The following is a 13,704-nucleotide window of genomic DNA, read 5'->3' as shown; positions in this document are numbered from 1 at the left end:
ACACGTACCCATTAGATACCCTTAAACAATTTAACATTAATTAAAATTCAGAGAAAAAGTTACTGTGTGTGAGCAGCATCTATCAAGAAGCAATTAAATCTATTGTTTATTCCAGTTGCATTCTGCTCAAAGCCTGACCTTTACGGCACATTCACTGGGAAATAAATGGAATTCACTTGGTCTGTTTATCTGAGGCAGTTAACAACAGAGAGCCCAAAATAAATATGCTTGTATTACAATTAAGCCACCCTCCTCATTACTGTCCCTGCTAGCTACAGCTTCTCACACTCCCTGGTGACAGAATCTGGGTACAACAAGACCAGCAAAAATCAGAGTGCTTCAGAGCTGCTTTGACAGATAAATAGTTTACGAAATGTACAAATCTTTTGCAAACATCACAATAATCTGAGTATTTACTATGTACTACAATTTATAGATTCTTTCACTCTGCGTGCTTGCTGTTTTGTTCTATAAGTCCCCATCTCTCTCTTTGGGGTCTCCGACTAAATGTGACATTTATTGTAAGAAAACAGCAGGAGATATTGTGTTCATGCGACCTAACCAGCATGATTAAACATTTAATGTAGAGAGAGAGATAGGGGAAAAATGATAAAGTGAAAGAAAGCGTTAACAGCATGTGAGAGTCAACACATACATTACACCCTGGCATGTAGAAGGGAAGCATGCTGGGTAATATGAAACAGATCTTTCTGCTGGTGGCTGCAGCTTCCTCAGCAGGAGAGAAGCTGGGTAATTAAAGCTAAAGGCCAAATCTGTTCTCCTATGACGTGAATCAAAACACAGACAGGGGGCAAATTTTCATTTTCCAATTGCTTAATGTGCCTCTTAGTACAAGGACCAGAACGGTTAAATATCACTTTGTTCTGCTTTTTGAATATGTAAAATGTCATGTTTGCTGTTATTTTGGCAAGCATAGAAATATTAAAGCACCTACAATAGTACAACTGCTTTACAAATATACTAGGGGTTGTTTAAACCCATAATAAAACATTTCATTTAATAAGTTTTGTATAAAATTTTGGAGGTAATAAATTAAAACAGTAGAAAAGTTACTTTATATGTCTACTTTTTTATTATTCTACTTGCTACTCGCCGCTCATAAAAGAGGTCGGTGGGGTGGGTGGGTTGATAACAGTAAAGAAAATACTGTCTATTTTACACTTGCTCAATGCATCACTCTTTTGTTAATATATCTATATATATCTATATATATCTATATATACATATATATATGTTTTGTTAAGTTGCACATTGCCCCATCTTTTTGGAAAAATTGCATCATCTCTATTTTCATTTTCCTGCTCTCTTCTTCTCTTTTTCTCCCTCTCTTCCTCTCTTTATGACTCCCTCTAATCCATTATCCCCCTCTAACCACTGTGATATCCTGGTGTGCGGAGGGCGCCTTTTATTGGTACTGTGTCCTCTTATATTGCACCACTTCAGGAAGGTAGGGTTATGGCGGACAGGTGGGTAGAAGGGATAAAAGCAAGTTAAAATGGGATTCAGCTGGAGCAGTAACAGCTGGATCTCATCACATGAGTGGTAAGAAAGTAGCGGACAGAGGGAGGGCAAGCGAGATCTCTGGGAATGGAGAGAAAAAAGGAGAGGAAAGGAAGCAACTGTGACAGAAACAAGAGAGCATAGAGTGGAAAAAGGAGAAAGAGAGGGGCAAGCATTTAATGGAACTGCTGAGAGACGGTCTCTATTCACAGTAGCACATCTCTGTAGCCGGAAAGAGACTGTGAGAGGGACAGAAAGAAGAAAAGAGGGAGGATAGATGGAGAGATAGCAGGGCACAGTCAGGAGGGGTGGGCGTCCTAAAGTTGGGTCCACTTCACAGCAGCACAACACAGTCGTTAGAGGGGGATAATGGATTAGAGGGAGTCATAAAGAGAGGAAGAGAGGGAGAAAAAGAGAAGAAGAGAGCAGGAAAATGATGATAACGTTGGCTTCCCAGCAGTATGGCACAGCAGAGGCAGAGATAATGACGGAGGGAGAGACACAGAGAGGAAGAGAGAGAGGGGATGGAGAGTGCTGAATGTGAACTCAGCTCGCATTGAGAAAACTCAGCAGTAAGTCAAAAGAATTCGAGAATGGGGAGAACCATGGGAGACAGAAAGGAGGGAGGACGGAAACAGGATTTTTTTCCTATATGGCGCCACAACAAGGCTGTGAAAAGAGCACACTTTCTCTTATGTAGTCATACTCACTCAAACAGACAGAAATATGCACAGCAGGGGACAGTGGGAAAAAGGGGGTACAAAATGTGTGAGAGGAATACAAAAAAAAAACAGAGGAAAAGAGGGAAAGATATTTGGAGCAGCAGATGGAGAGATCAAAGTGTTGATTATGGCCTATGGCCCTGATTCTCTCTGTGTGTATCTGCAATTTTTTCCTCATACAGTGAAAACAAGTAATTCACAGTGTGTGTGTGCGTCTGCGTCTGTATTTCCCACAAAGTTAGCTCTAATTGAGAGACAGCAGCACTCACGCTGACAGTGGGGCTGCATGCTAAGATAACACACACATATGCGCACACATCCACAAAAACACAGTCTGTTTCTCCACAGCGTCTTTCTCCTCCCCTACTGGTTAGGACATTAATTAGGAGAGAAGATGTAGAAAGTGAGAAGAGAGAGAGAAAGAGAGCGACTGGGAAAGATTTGTGAAAGACAAATATTCAGTGTGACACCAGAGTTTTGCTTTTGACTGTTCTACTTAAACTCAAACACTGCTGGCAAAACTTAGGAGTCAGGACAGGGCGAAGAGGAAGCGGAGAGATGGCTAGACAGATAGAGCAGGACAGGGAAGTATCGAAACAGGAAATGGGATGGAGGAAGGGGGGGGAAACGTCTCCGCTCTCGCACTCCATCTCTCTTGGTTTGATTTTTCTTTCTCTTCAACAAGTTTGACTTATGTAACAGTTGCTCTCTCCCTCCTACACAGGTTACACGTCAGCAGAGATGCCTCCTTTGACTGCCAGCTTCTGTCGCCTGTTTGCACATTTCAATTACAGCAGAGTTCACAGTCCATTTGATAACTGTGGCCACTTCAGCTTCCTTCTCTCTCAGAGTAGTGCAGCTTTGCACCAAAAAAGACACTAAAAGAGCAAGTATTGTGGTTGTTGCAGTTTTAAAATGTAATCTGTTGCAGATGCTGTCTGGCTGCGAAACACACTACCCGAACAACACCTGAGGGCTCCTCAGACCCAGAGCTTTATGTGTAAAGCTGGACCAGAAACCTCTCTCTCCAGCAACACATTTTCTTTGAACTGCTAAATTATCTTCCCACTGTTTTTACTGCTATTTCTTGGTGTCTTATCTTTTTTAATTCTTCTTCTTCTTTTTTTTTTTTTTAAAGAATCATGTTTTTCTTGTGGCACTTTGAGGTTTGCTTTTGATGAAATGAATCACAAATTAATTGCATCATTACTGAATTTACCCGGACTGTTCAATAGGATTCTCATGATGACTCAAACACAGTAACAAATGGTCACTTTAATAATTTGCCTTTGATTTTATTCTGTCCCCAATATCCGTAGAAAATTATGTTTAATCCACTTTACGGGCTGTAATTTGAGCAGCATTATCGTCTTCGACTATGAATAACACTTTCATTCCACAGCATGTATGAATGTCTCCAACTCACAAAGGATTTTTTGCTTTTAAGCACGTTCTTCTTTTCCTGCTGGTTTACCGTCATCCACAACACTGAATGAAGTAGACACTTCCTTATCAGCACTTCTGCTCAGCTTGTTGAAACTTCTGTCTGAGGTACTGCAACTTTCCTCCGAACACACTCTCTACAACTCATCCAAACTGCTGCAGGCACTCGTTTTTCTGTCCTCCTGAATTCTTGCACGTCACCCTCGTCCTCCTCTCCCCCCACTGAGTGCCTGTGGTGGCTCATTTCAAATCCAAAACCTGGCGTACAAGACTGCAAATGAGTGCACATCCGCATTCCTCCAGGCCACCGTCTGTCCAGGCTCTACATACCAGCCAGTCAATGCCCTGCACTCTGCTAATGTTGTCTGCTTGGCTCTCCTAATAATGTGACCTGGTAATCACTCATCCCAGCCTTGACTCTTCTCCCTCCTGGCTCTGAAAAATATTGGAATGACCTTCCCACCTCATCCAGGGCCAAAGAGTAACCCATCTGAAGCTGAAAATTAATCTCCTTAGGAAACATTTCACATCCTCTTTAAATCATATCCTCTCTGCCACATCTTCTCTACACGTACCACTTAAATGCTTCCCTCTTTCTCCTGCTCTTATTTAACTCTGATGTGATCACCTACAACCCCCCCACACATTCCTGCATCTCTCACTATCACTGTTCTCACAGCTCAAACACCTAAAATCACATTTGTGTTGGCAGCGATGAAGACGTGGCCTGCTTTCAAAAGACGACAGGTGGAGTGCAACCAAAACTAACATCCAGAACAAATGTGTGATGATACAAGGTCTCCCTTGGCCAGAACCACTGCATGTTTGTGAGTTGCACAGCATTTGGAAGTATTTATTCAACACGGCAGAAACCGGCTCTACTTATGTGCTCATACTCATCTATAGCGTACTTCTCAACCTTTTGTACCAAAGACTACACAGTTCTCTCCCTCACTATAGTTTATTGCTTGTACAAGTATGTACAACTTTTCATCACGTTGGCTGGTGTGGTGTCTGACCTTGTTCTGATCGAGTTTGCTGTATATCCACCTTTTACACCCTTTACCTGATGGATGCTTGCAAAGTTAGCACTGTAAAAATTTATGTTCAATCTCCTTCTCTGCCTCTTTTTCAAAGACTGGAGGTAAACAATAACGCTGTCTGACAATTACTGAGCCGAGGTTATTATGTATGCATGTGGGACTAGTGACTTTTTATTTATTTGTTTTGCTGCACATCTAACTCTGTGAACAACTGTTTAATATTTTTTTATATCAATGTTGCTCTTTGAGGTGTTCTTTTGTTTGAGGAGTTACTGTATTACTGTTGAATAATAAAACCAAATCCCAAGATTTTTGCTCGGCCTTTGATGTAGCAGTTAACAAAGCAGATTTTGTCAGATGCAATCCTTCCCATTGTGTCTCTTTACCTCTCCCCTCTGTCTCCCTCACTCACTCTCCTTGAGACCAATTAGACATATTTTATGGGGTACAGATATTTTCCCCACTATTCTCATTCCCTCTCTCGCCTGCTCTATATGTCTCTCCCTCCACCGGCCCTCGTACGTGCTCACATACAGCAGACTGAGACCTGTGGGTGAAGTTGTAGACAGACAGTCAATTGGCCTGGTGGCCCTGATGGGTGTGCGGGGGGCACATGGAGAGAAAAAGTAAAAAGGAGGGATGAATGGAGGACAGCAGAAAAGATGAAAAAGAGAAGAAAGGAGAGGACACAGACCAAGAGATGAAAGGGACAGAGTATAAAAAAAAGTTAAAGAAATGGAAGTGGATAGCAAGAGTAGTCAAAAAGAAGAGAAAACAGGAAGAAAAGAGTTGAGAGAAATAAGTGTAATCCCTGTGCACCTCCCTCTTTCTCCCTTTATCTGCTGCTCACAGTCAAAGTGACACAGCCAAAAGCAAAATCCTGGCGTCATGTTTGACTATTCGCTCTCAGCACTCATCTGCAGCCCCTCCCTGCTGTGGGTGTGTGTGTGTGTGTGTCTTTGCATCTGAATCAATTTTCCCTAAGGGTAATATTTCAGGGTGAAGCACAAAGGTCTGGGACTTTATAGAGGTGCTGCAGGAGTGACAGAACTGCTGCATGAATATTTGTGTGCATGCATGTGCCCATGTTTGTACTTTCTTTTTTGCCACTGACTTTATAAGCCTTTCTCAAATGAAGCCTAATTTGTCAGTCAGGATATCGTTTAATTCTGTAATTAGTCATCGTGCGACTGACAGAGGAGATCTCGGCTTCACAAAATGGTTGCTGGGATGAAAGTAAACCACGTTCCAGGTGACTTTTAAAGCTAGTGAAGGTCAGCCCACTTAGCCTTGCAGCAGTAGTCTGTTCATGCTCAGTTAATTTTCTGAGAGATATTTCTGGCTAGCCAAATCAGAAACGAATTACCTGTGGCTAAAGCACAGCTCCTGAACAAGAACAAGAAGCACCTGATGCCACATGAAAACACGCACACTGTACAACATACAGCCACACACACACACACACACACACACACACACACACACACACACACACACACAAAGGACAAAACCATTCTTGAGGAATTAGCTCCTTTCTTTCTCTCTCTCTCTCTTTCTCTTTTTTCTCTCTAATGATGCCATGACTAAAATGTTAATTACGGCCAAAAAGAGAAACGATTGCGAATATCAAACAGCAATTAGCATGTATCATCATCATCATTACCACCATTAGCTGCAGCACAAGATGGAGGATTATTTACCAAACGGTGGAATGCTCATCAGTTGCTTATTCGGGGTCTGAAATGTTTCACAGGGAGTGTTAAAAAGGAAAAAAAAATCCTCCTAAATTTTGCATAATTAATGTAGCTTAAAAAATTAACTATTGCGAGTCCTGGAGCATGATAGCAAGAACACAGTGTGCTCTTTGGAAAATAGCAATTATTTATCTATAATGCAGTAAACCACACGCATATCCACACAGATCAAATGAGCCTGTAAATATGAAAATATTTGGTGTTTCTCTTTCACACTATACTCAATGGAGATACTCAGTGAAACCCACAAACCAGTTGGAAAACAGACATAATGCACATTGATGTGATCTCATGTTTTCGCTGTTCCCATTGCCCTCTCCTCTCCCCGTCATGGCTCTATTCCTTCACTGATGAAATTTAAATGCTTCCCTGGGCGTCAATTGTCTGATCTCCACACCTGAGCACGGCCAATGGATTCTGGAAAATCTTTGGGTAGAAAACCAGGATGAGCTCATTATCCTCCAATCCATGTGGAACAAAACCTCTCCTCCCTTTTGTTCTCATTTGAGTATTGTGCTCAAACACAAAAGGTCAGTCCACACTTATGACACCCAGAGGACAGCTATTATCACATTTTTGACATTAGACTGCCTTAGCAATCACAGTTTTTCTTCTCTGCTTCCCTTCCCTCCCATTATCTCTCCTCTTTTACCTTTGAGATGGACCCTGCAAATACAGTATGTTGTTGAAGTACATATCCCTACGGCAAAATAATAAACAACAACACTTCTGTGCATCTTCTTGTAGCCAGCTGGGGTAACGATCATAAACTCTGAAAATAAACAAAACAATTCCGGGAACCCCAGAATTATGAGACTTGACTTGCTTCATTAACGGGCTAAAAAATAGTGCACGCCAGCTTTACTCATTACTGATAAAGCCATCTTTTTCTTGTGTCATTCAACAAGTAAACTAAACTACTTTTAAACCGTTTTTTTTTTTTTTTTAAATCAGGGTTCCCACACATTTTCATGGTCAAATTTCCAAAGCTTTCCAAAGCTAAGCCATAATATGTGTATTGTTTTCTTACCCCACTTCCCTGTAATTGTAATTTCAGGTAGTTTTTGGACGGGAGATGGAAAGCAGGGAAAAAATTAAGAACTTACATAAAGGTAAGCAAAATGTTTTCACACATCTATGCATATTAAAGCAATGCTTTGTCAACAGCGTTAGAAAATAAATTCGCCGTCATTCTACATTACATAGAAAGTTGTCAATGAAAGAGTACTGTAACAATTTCATTACACGCAACAACATCCTGTGACTTTTCCAAATCTGTAAATGATTTTTACTAATTCCATGACTTTTCCAGGCCTGGGAAATGTGATTGTTAAAGTCCAGGCTTTCCATGACTGTGGAAACCCTGTACTATACTAACTGCCTTTGCATACCATGTTCTGAGAAAACATAATCACAGCCAGAATGATGTTCATTCTCAACATTATATGTCTTGTTACTTTCTTACCTTGTTGTACAAAGGAGCCGTACACGAACCACATGGAATTGTAAAGTGTTGTCGAGGACACAGATCCCATGGGCAGCCGTGGTGGGTTGAGCCAGTTGAGCAAGTACACAAGGATACCAACAAGAAGTACAGTGCCCGCGATGCATGCCCACAGTGACAGGTCGAAGGGCGCCAGGCAGGCAAACATGTCCACAGTGCGTTCGGCCTTGCGCAGCAGAACGCCCACAGAATAATCCATGTAGCGTGTGGTGAAGTCCACGACGCTCTCTCGCTCGGGCGTGATGGTCAGGGCAGAAAGTCCCACATCGGCTCGCTGCAGGAGATGGAGGGGAAGACAGTGGTTTGAAGTGTCAACACTGTAAAAATTTGTAGGTGAGGAACACAAATCAAAATTGCAGACTGCTGTACCCAGAGACAGGTAAGTGCTTTACGTCCTGCCTACTTTTTTCCCAACATCTAAATGATAATAATAATGCATTCAGATACTCCAAACAAAGGAACTTAATAATTACCAACAAAATATTTCAGCTGTTGATAGATACACAAAACGGGTTATCTCAGATAAGAACTTGTATCAACAAAGTGTAATTTTTCTTTGAAAGCAAATGCAAACACTTTGCTACACATCCTTTAGAATTAGTCAGCACTGCACACCTGTATACAGACATGCGCAAGGGAGATAAAGCAATTGTACAAATAAATAAATTGGAGAATAGAATAGAATGACTTTATTGTCACTGAATATAATTGTACATCGAAATTTGCTGTGCAGTACCTAAAACGATACATACACTCATACACACGTGTTCACAAACATAAGAAGTAACGAAAAAGGCCACATAAAAGCAGCAGTTGGCTGATAATAAATGCTGCACCTGTCCCAAGTTTTTTTCACATTGTTAAAATAAGGGAATGTGAATATTGTGCCAATTTTAAATAATAAGTCCCTGCACACACTTATGGTGAATTTATTGAAAAGCTACACCTGACTAACATATAGTTCCTGACTACAATAAAGTTATTGAATATATTTACCATAAGACCAGACTCTGAGTGAGTTTTAGTGATTGTGTAACAATGACCTTCCCTGAACCAGCTGGCTAAATGTAAGTATTGATGACAAATTTTGTTATGTTGTAAAAGCTCTGCTGGATGTGAACACAAAAATGTTGACACTTTTAATCCATTAAGTAATGCAAACTGAGCAAGAAGATATTTAAATATAATTATATATATATATATATATATATATTTAAACTCTCAAATTCAACAGATGGCATGCTGACAAAACCATTTCCCTTAAAGCTACAGTTGGTAACTATGATAAAAATAACATATTGTATTTGTAGAAACAATCACTACATCCACTCACTATATGAGAAAGTGAAAAAAAAAAACATGCTACTCCTCGTCCCTTTGCCTTTAATGGAATTCCCTAGAACTGAACACGGCACATCAAAAACAACCATCAGAGCCAATAAATATCTACTGCAGCTGTCAATGATGTCAATCACTTTGTGAACTGTGGTGAACCTATAAAACTAGACAGTCCTGATGAAATATGAATCAATATTCTCCAACTGCTTTGCTTATCTCTCACCTTAGATGTTTTCAGAAACATATTTTTGTGTAATGTTCTGGTGAGAAATGGGAAAGTTCGTCACGCGAACATCTTGTTGGAAATAGTCGAGCTGCGCACCAAGCACCGCCCAAGGGCTTATGTACTACTGTGTGGATATGGAGACAGTTTCAGTAAATATAAAAAAAGTATTTTTTATAATAGCTACCAACTGCAGCTTTAAAGAGACTGACAGTAATCTTCAAAGTATGTTTAATATATGAAAGGTTTTAGTATTAAATAGAGGCTGAACATATACAGAGATAAAACTGTGATCAGAAATAAGAGTATATTGTTATTATGTGTTAATGCTCTGTATTGCTTATGCACTTTACAGACGTTTGCAAGTACTGACTTGTAAGCCCACTGTAATACCCAGCATGGACTGGGCATCTATAGATGTACTTTTGAATCGATCATTCATTCAAAGCCTTTCTTGTCATCTGGAATTCTTGGGATTGTTACAGACAACAAATGACTGCTTTAATTATTTATGAGTAAAGACTTTATATTAAAAAAAAAAGGAGCTGTGAGTGAGTATGTCTGCCAAGAAAAATAGGATGAGCTCAGCTTAAATGCAGAAACAATAATGGCTAATTAAAATGTTTTTAGTCCCCAGTGCTTGGTTAACAGCTGTAGACATCTGCTTGTAACAAAACAAACAAGATTTAAGATGCTGTTTTGAGCATGCGCATGTATGTTTTACGACAAGTACCAGAAAATGCATATAATATATAACTTGTTAGATAATAGGAATTTATTTCCTATAAACAACTCACTGTAACAAACTGTAGGCAAACTCAAAGTCCTACAGCCTCCGCACATGCACACACACGCTTGCAAACTGATTACATACTTGCGAACGCACACTTGCATGATTACCGCATCCATATACCCACATGCACAGACACACAAAACAAACAAAAATTTTAATCCACTGTTGGCAAAAAAAGAGATCTGCTAATTTCACAGTTGAGTGAGGAAACAAAATGCTTAAATGTGCAGAAACTGTCACTTAGAGTGCATAAGAAGAATATTAGGAGAAGCCCTGCAGGACGCCTGTTGGTTGAGACAACACAACGATATGCATGCACGTTTGAGTGTGTGTGTGTGTGTGTGTGTGTGTGTGCGTGTGTGTGTGTGTGCGCGTGTGTGTGTGTGTGTGCGTGTGTGTGAATAGAGATGAATTGCCATGCTGACTGCTGTGGTCAGTCAACATGGAAACTTCCAGAGAGGACTCTGGGTAATAATTATCTGGTATAATTGGGTTTTTGGAGAGATAAACCTTGCTGCTGACTGATGGAGAAAACAAAATGCTCGGTTTATTTACAGCCAGTGCTTGTCTGCATACACGTAAATATGCACTGTACTCAAAGCATTTCTCTATCATTTTGTAAGCTGTTGCACTAGAGGGGATACAAAGGCTGAATACACAGACGAATATACAAGGTCAAGGGAACGAGAGCCCAGTGCTGAACTACTATTCAAGCCAGACACAGAGCAAAGAGAAAATAATGAAGGAAAACTTTGCTGATAAAAAACAAGACAACCTTGACCTAGTGAGAATGAACAAAATGTTCATCAGCTAAGTGCAATTCCAGGAAGACATCAAAGCGCATTGTAAACACATGTAGATATAAGCATGCACTCGAAAAAACACATATGAATAGATGGAAATGCTAATTAACAGCCATTTTAGTATATATATATATATTCTGCTAGATATCTTTTTTTTGCCTCTTGTCCTGCATACCCATCAAACTCAACATTTGTTTTATCCCCTTTTTAATTTCTTTGTTGTTGTTTATGTTATCTTAACGTTCTACTCTGTCTGTATTTTTATTTTGTCTTTTTTTTTTAAAAAAAAACAACAAAAAAGAAACAATAAGCCCCTCCTAAGTCCTGACCCTTTTGCTCCGCTCACAGTTGAGTAAGCTTTGCTACAACTTAAATTTTCTTAATTTTTTGTTTAAACTTTTTTTTCTCTTACACCTAGATTTACTATGTCCAAGGCTTTTCTGTACTGAAAAACAAGTCAGTCTTTATGCATACTTCCTCCTTATTTCTGTGCTAATGAAGAGATTTAGAAAAGGGCAGATAGGAGCTAATTTTTAAGACAAGATGAATTATTGCAACCCAAATCCCTGAGGAAATGTTGGCATTGAATATTCCTAAAAAACCAAATATACGTTTGTGCAATTTATTATGTAGTGGATATGTGGGGTCGCTACTAAACACCAGAGTTTTGAGCCTAAAACGCTAATGGAAAAGAACAGAGTGGTTGCGACAAAACACCCCCAAATTGGTAGCTAAAAAGTTGATAGAAGCGATGGTCTTTGAACAGTAGACCAGACAAAGTCAGGTCATATGTTGCGTCACTTTAGAAATGTTGATATGATACATTTGAAACATGCAAATGTAATGTATTCATGGTTTGCATAAATGTAAATTGCCAACAATTTCCTCTGGTAACTGGGCTTATTATTGTTAGCCAGAAAGCTATATTTCTTTTTTGTTTATATTACCTCTATATGGCTTACATTACATGCTGCCAGAAGTAACTTTTGTAGTTATTTATTTCAATATACACAGTGTCAGTGTAAATATATCCTCACATTGCATACTGTTGGCTTCGCCCTGAAACTAATCTAATCTAATACCCCTTTCCCACCAAAGTTAACATGTGCCTACTGTTTTTTCACAACAGGTAAACCTGCTAAATATATTTACACATTTCCACTGCCAGGGAACACATCGCTCCACCACATGAGTCTTTCTGGCAGCAGGCGTGTGTGTGTGGAGGTTGTTTTGTTGGTGTGTCCGTGCGACATCACAGAAAGGCAGGACCACAGCTAAACAATAGAGAGTAGCAGGAACAGAGGTCTTTGAAAATTTTTGAGTGTTTTTTTTCTCTTTCTATACCTCTTGTTTATCCAGTCTCTCTTTCAAACTTGATGTAGCTGTATTTGGATCTGTGTTTTAGCGCTGCTTAGGTGGAGACAGACGGTAATTAGTGACGGTATGCCACTGCATCTCGCCAGTTAAGCAGCTGAAATTACCGTGTTCACCCAGGTGCTGTGTTCTCATCAATGCCGATCAGAGCCGGAGGCAATAAAAACCTGTTTACTGCAGAGTCATTTGACCTAGGTGCCAATGCCGATCGTACGGATTTCCATTGCATTAAATAACCAGATGTTAGCGGGTGTTAGCAGGTTTTTTGTGCAGTGGGAATGAGCCTTAATAAACACTTCAGCAACCAGCTGAGCGAAAGCAGCATCACCATGCCTCTTTTTGTCAAGTTCGTCCAACCTAGCAGCAGTAAGTAAAGGAGGGTGGGACTCTTTTGTCAATTGCTTATGACAAACCTGGGTGCATTAACCTCTACTGACTCTCTCTGCAAGACATTTTGCCTTCCTCATTTTGGCACTGTAAGTATTCCAAAGAATAGTTTAATTGCCAAGGTGGTTGTAGTAGCTTTCAAGGATTATTAATAAGTGTAGTAAACTCAATTTTAATGGTGTTGTACCTTGCTAAAATATGTCTTTAATCTTGCCTCTACTTAGTTCTGGTATTGAATAGAAAAAGGCCCTTTGTTGTTATTACTGCCTTGGCCTTGTTGCATCCCGTTTTAGCAGTCCATAAATTATTTTGGGGAAAAAAGGATGGCGTGACTGTAAGAAACAGAGGTAAGCTCAAGGCTTATTGTTGGCGGGCCCCCACATGACAACACTCAATGAATGTTTTAAGGAGTCAAGGCCCCAGAGGAACAGCGAGGGTCTGAGAAACCATGAGCTATTCAGTATATTCAGATGCTTCTTTAATGTTTCCATGTGCCTACTTAGCATTTCTTTTTGTGGCAAAATGAAATGAGCTCTGTCTTTTCCACAAAAAAAGGATAAAGGACAAAAAGGATGAGCATGAGGGAAAAAATTGTGCATGTACTGGGACTTATTCAACTTTTCATAGAGATATTGACCCAAAGTTGGTTCTGTAGTAGAGATTAAATAGTCCCTTTCTGCTTTTTGTTTCCCTGTTGCTTATTTTCTGTCTGGAGTAAACAGTCAAAGATGACCAGATGGATTACAGTATCAAACATATTCAGTGCTCAGACAATAATTATCTAAAATATCATGTACTG

At 39.9% G+C, this 13,704-nt stretch overlaps 1 protein-coding gene across 1 annotated transcript in view; it reads right to left on the bottom strand.

Annotated features, from left to right (window-relative positions):
• The window catches only part of grid2 (glutamate receptor, ionotropic, delta 2), a 475,468-nt gene that overhangs the window by 97,705 nt on the left and 364,059 nt on the right, over positions 1-13,704 (bottom strand). The window contains exon 10 of the mRNA XM_042488775.1: positions 7,949-8,261. Coding sequence (XP_042344709.1) covers positions 7,949-8,261 — 313 coding nt within the window. The remainder of the gene's footprint in view (positions 1-7,948; positions 8,262-13,704) is intronic.

This window comes from Plectropomus leopardus, chromosome 6 (assembly GCF_008729295.1).
Source record: "Plectropomus leopardus isolate mb chromosome 6, YSFRI_Pleo_2.0, whole genome shotgun sequence".
NCBI classification, from domain to species: domain Eukaryota; kingdom Metazoa; phylum Chordata; class Actinopteri; order Perciformes; family Serranidae; genus Plectropomus; species Plectropomus leopardus.
The sequence above is the reverse complement of the archived record's forward strand: the minus strand, read 5'-3'. Positions and strand labels throughout refer to the sequence as shown.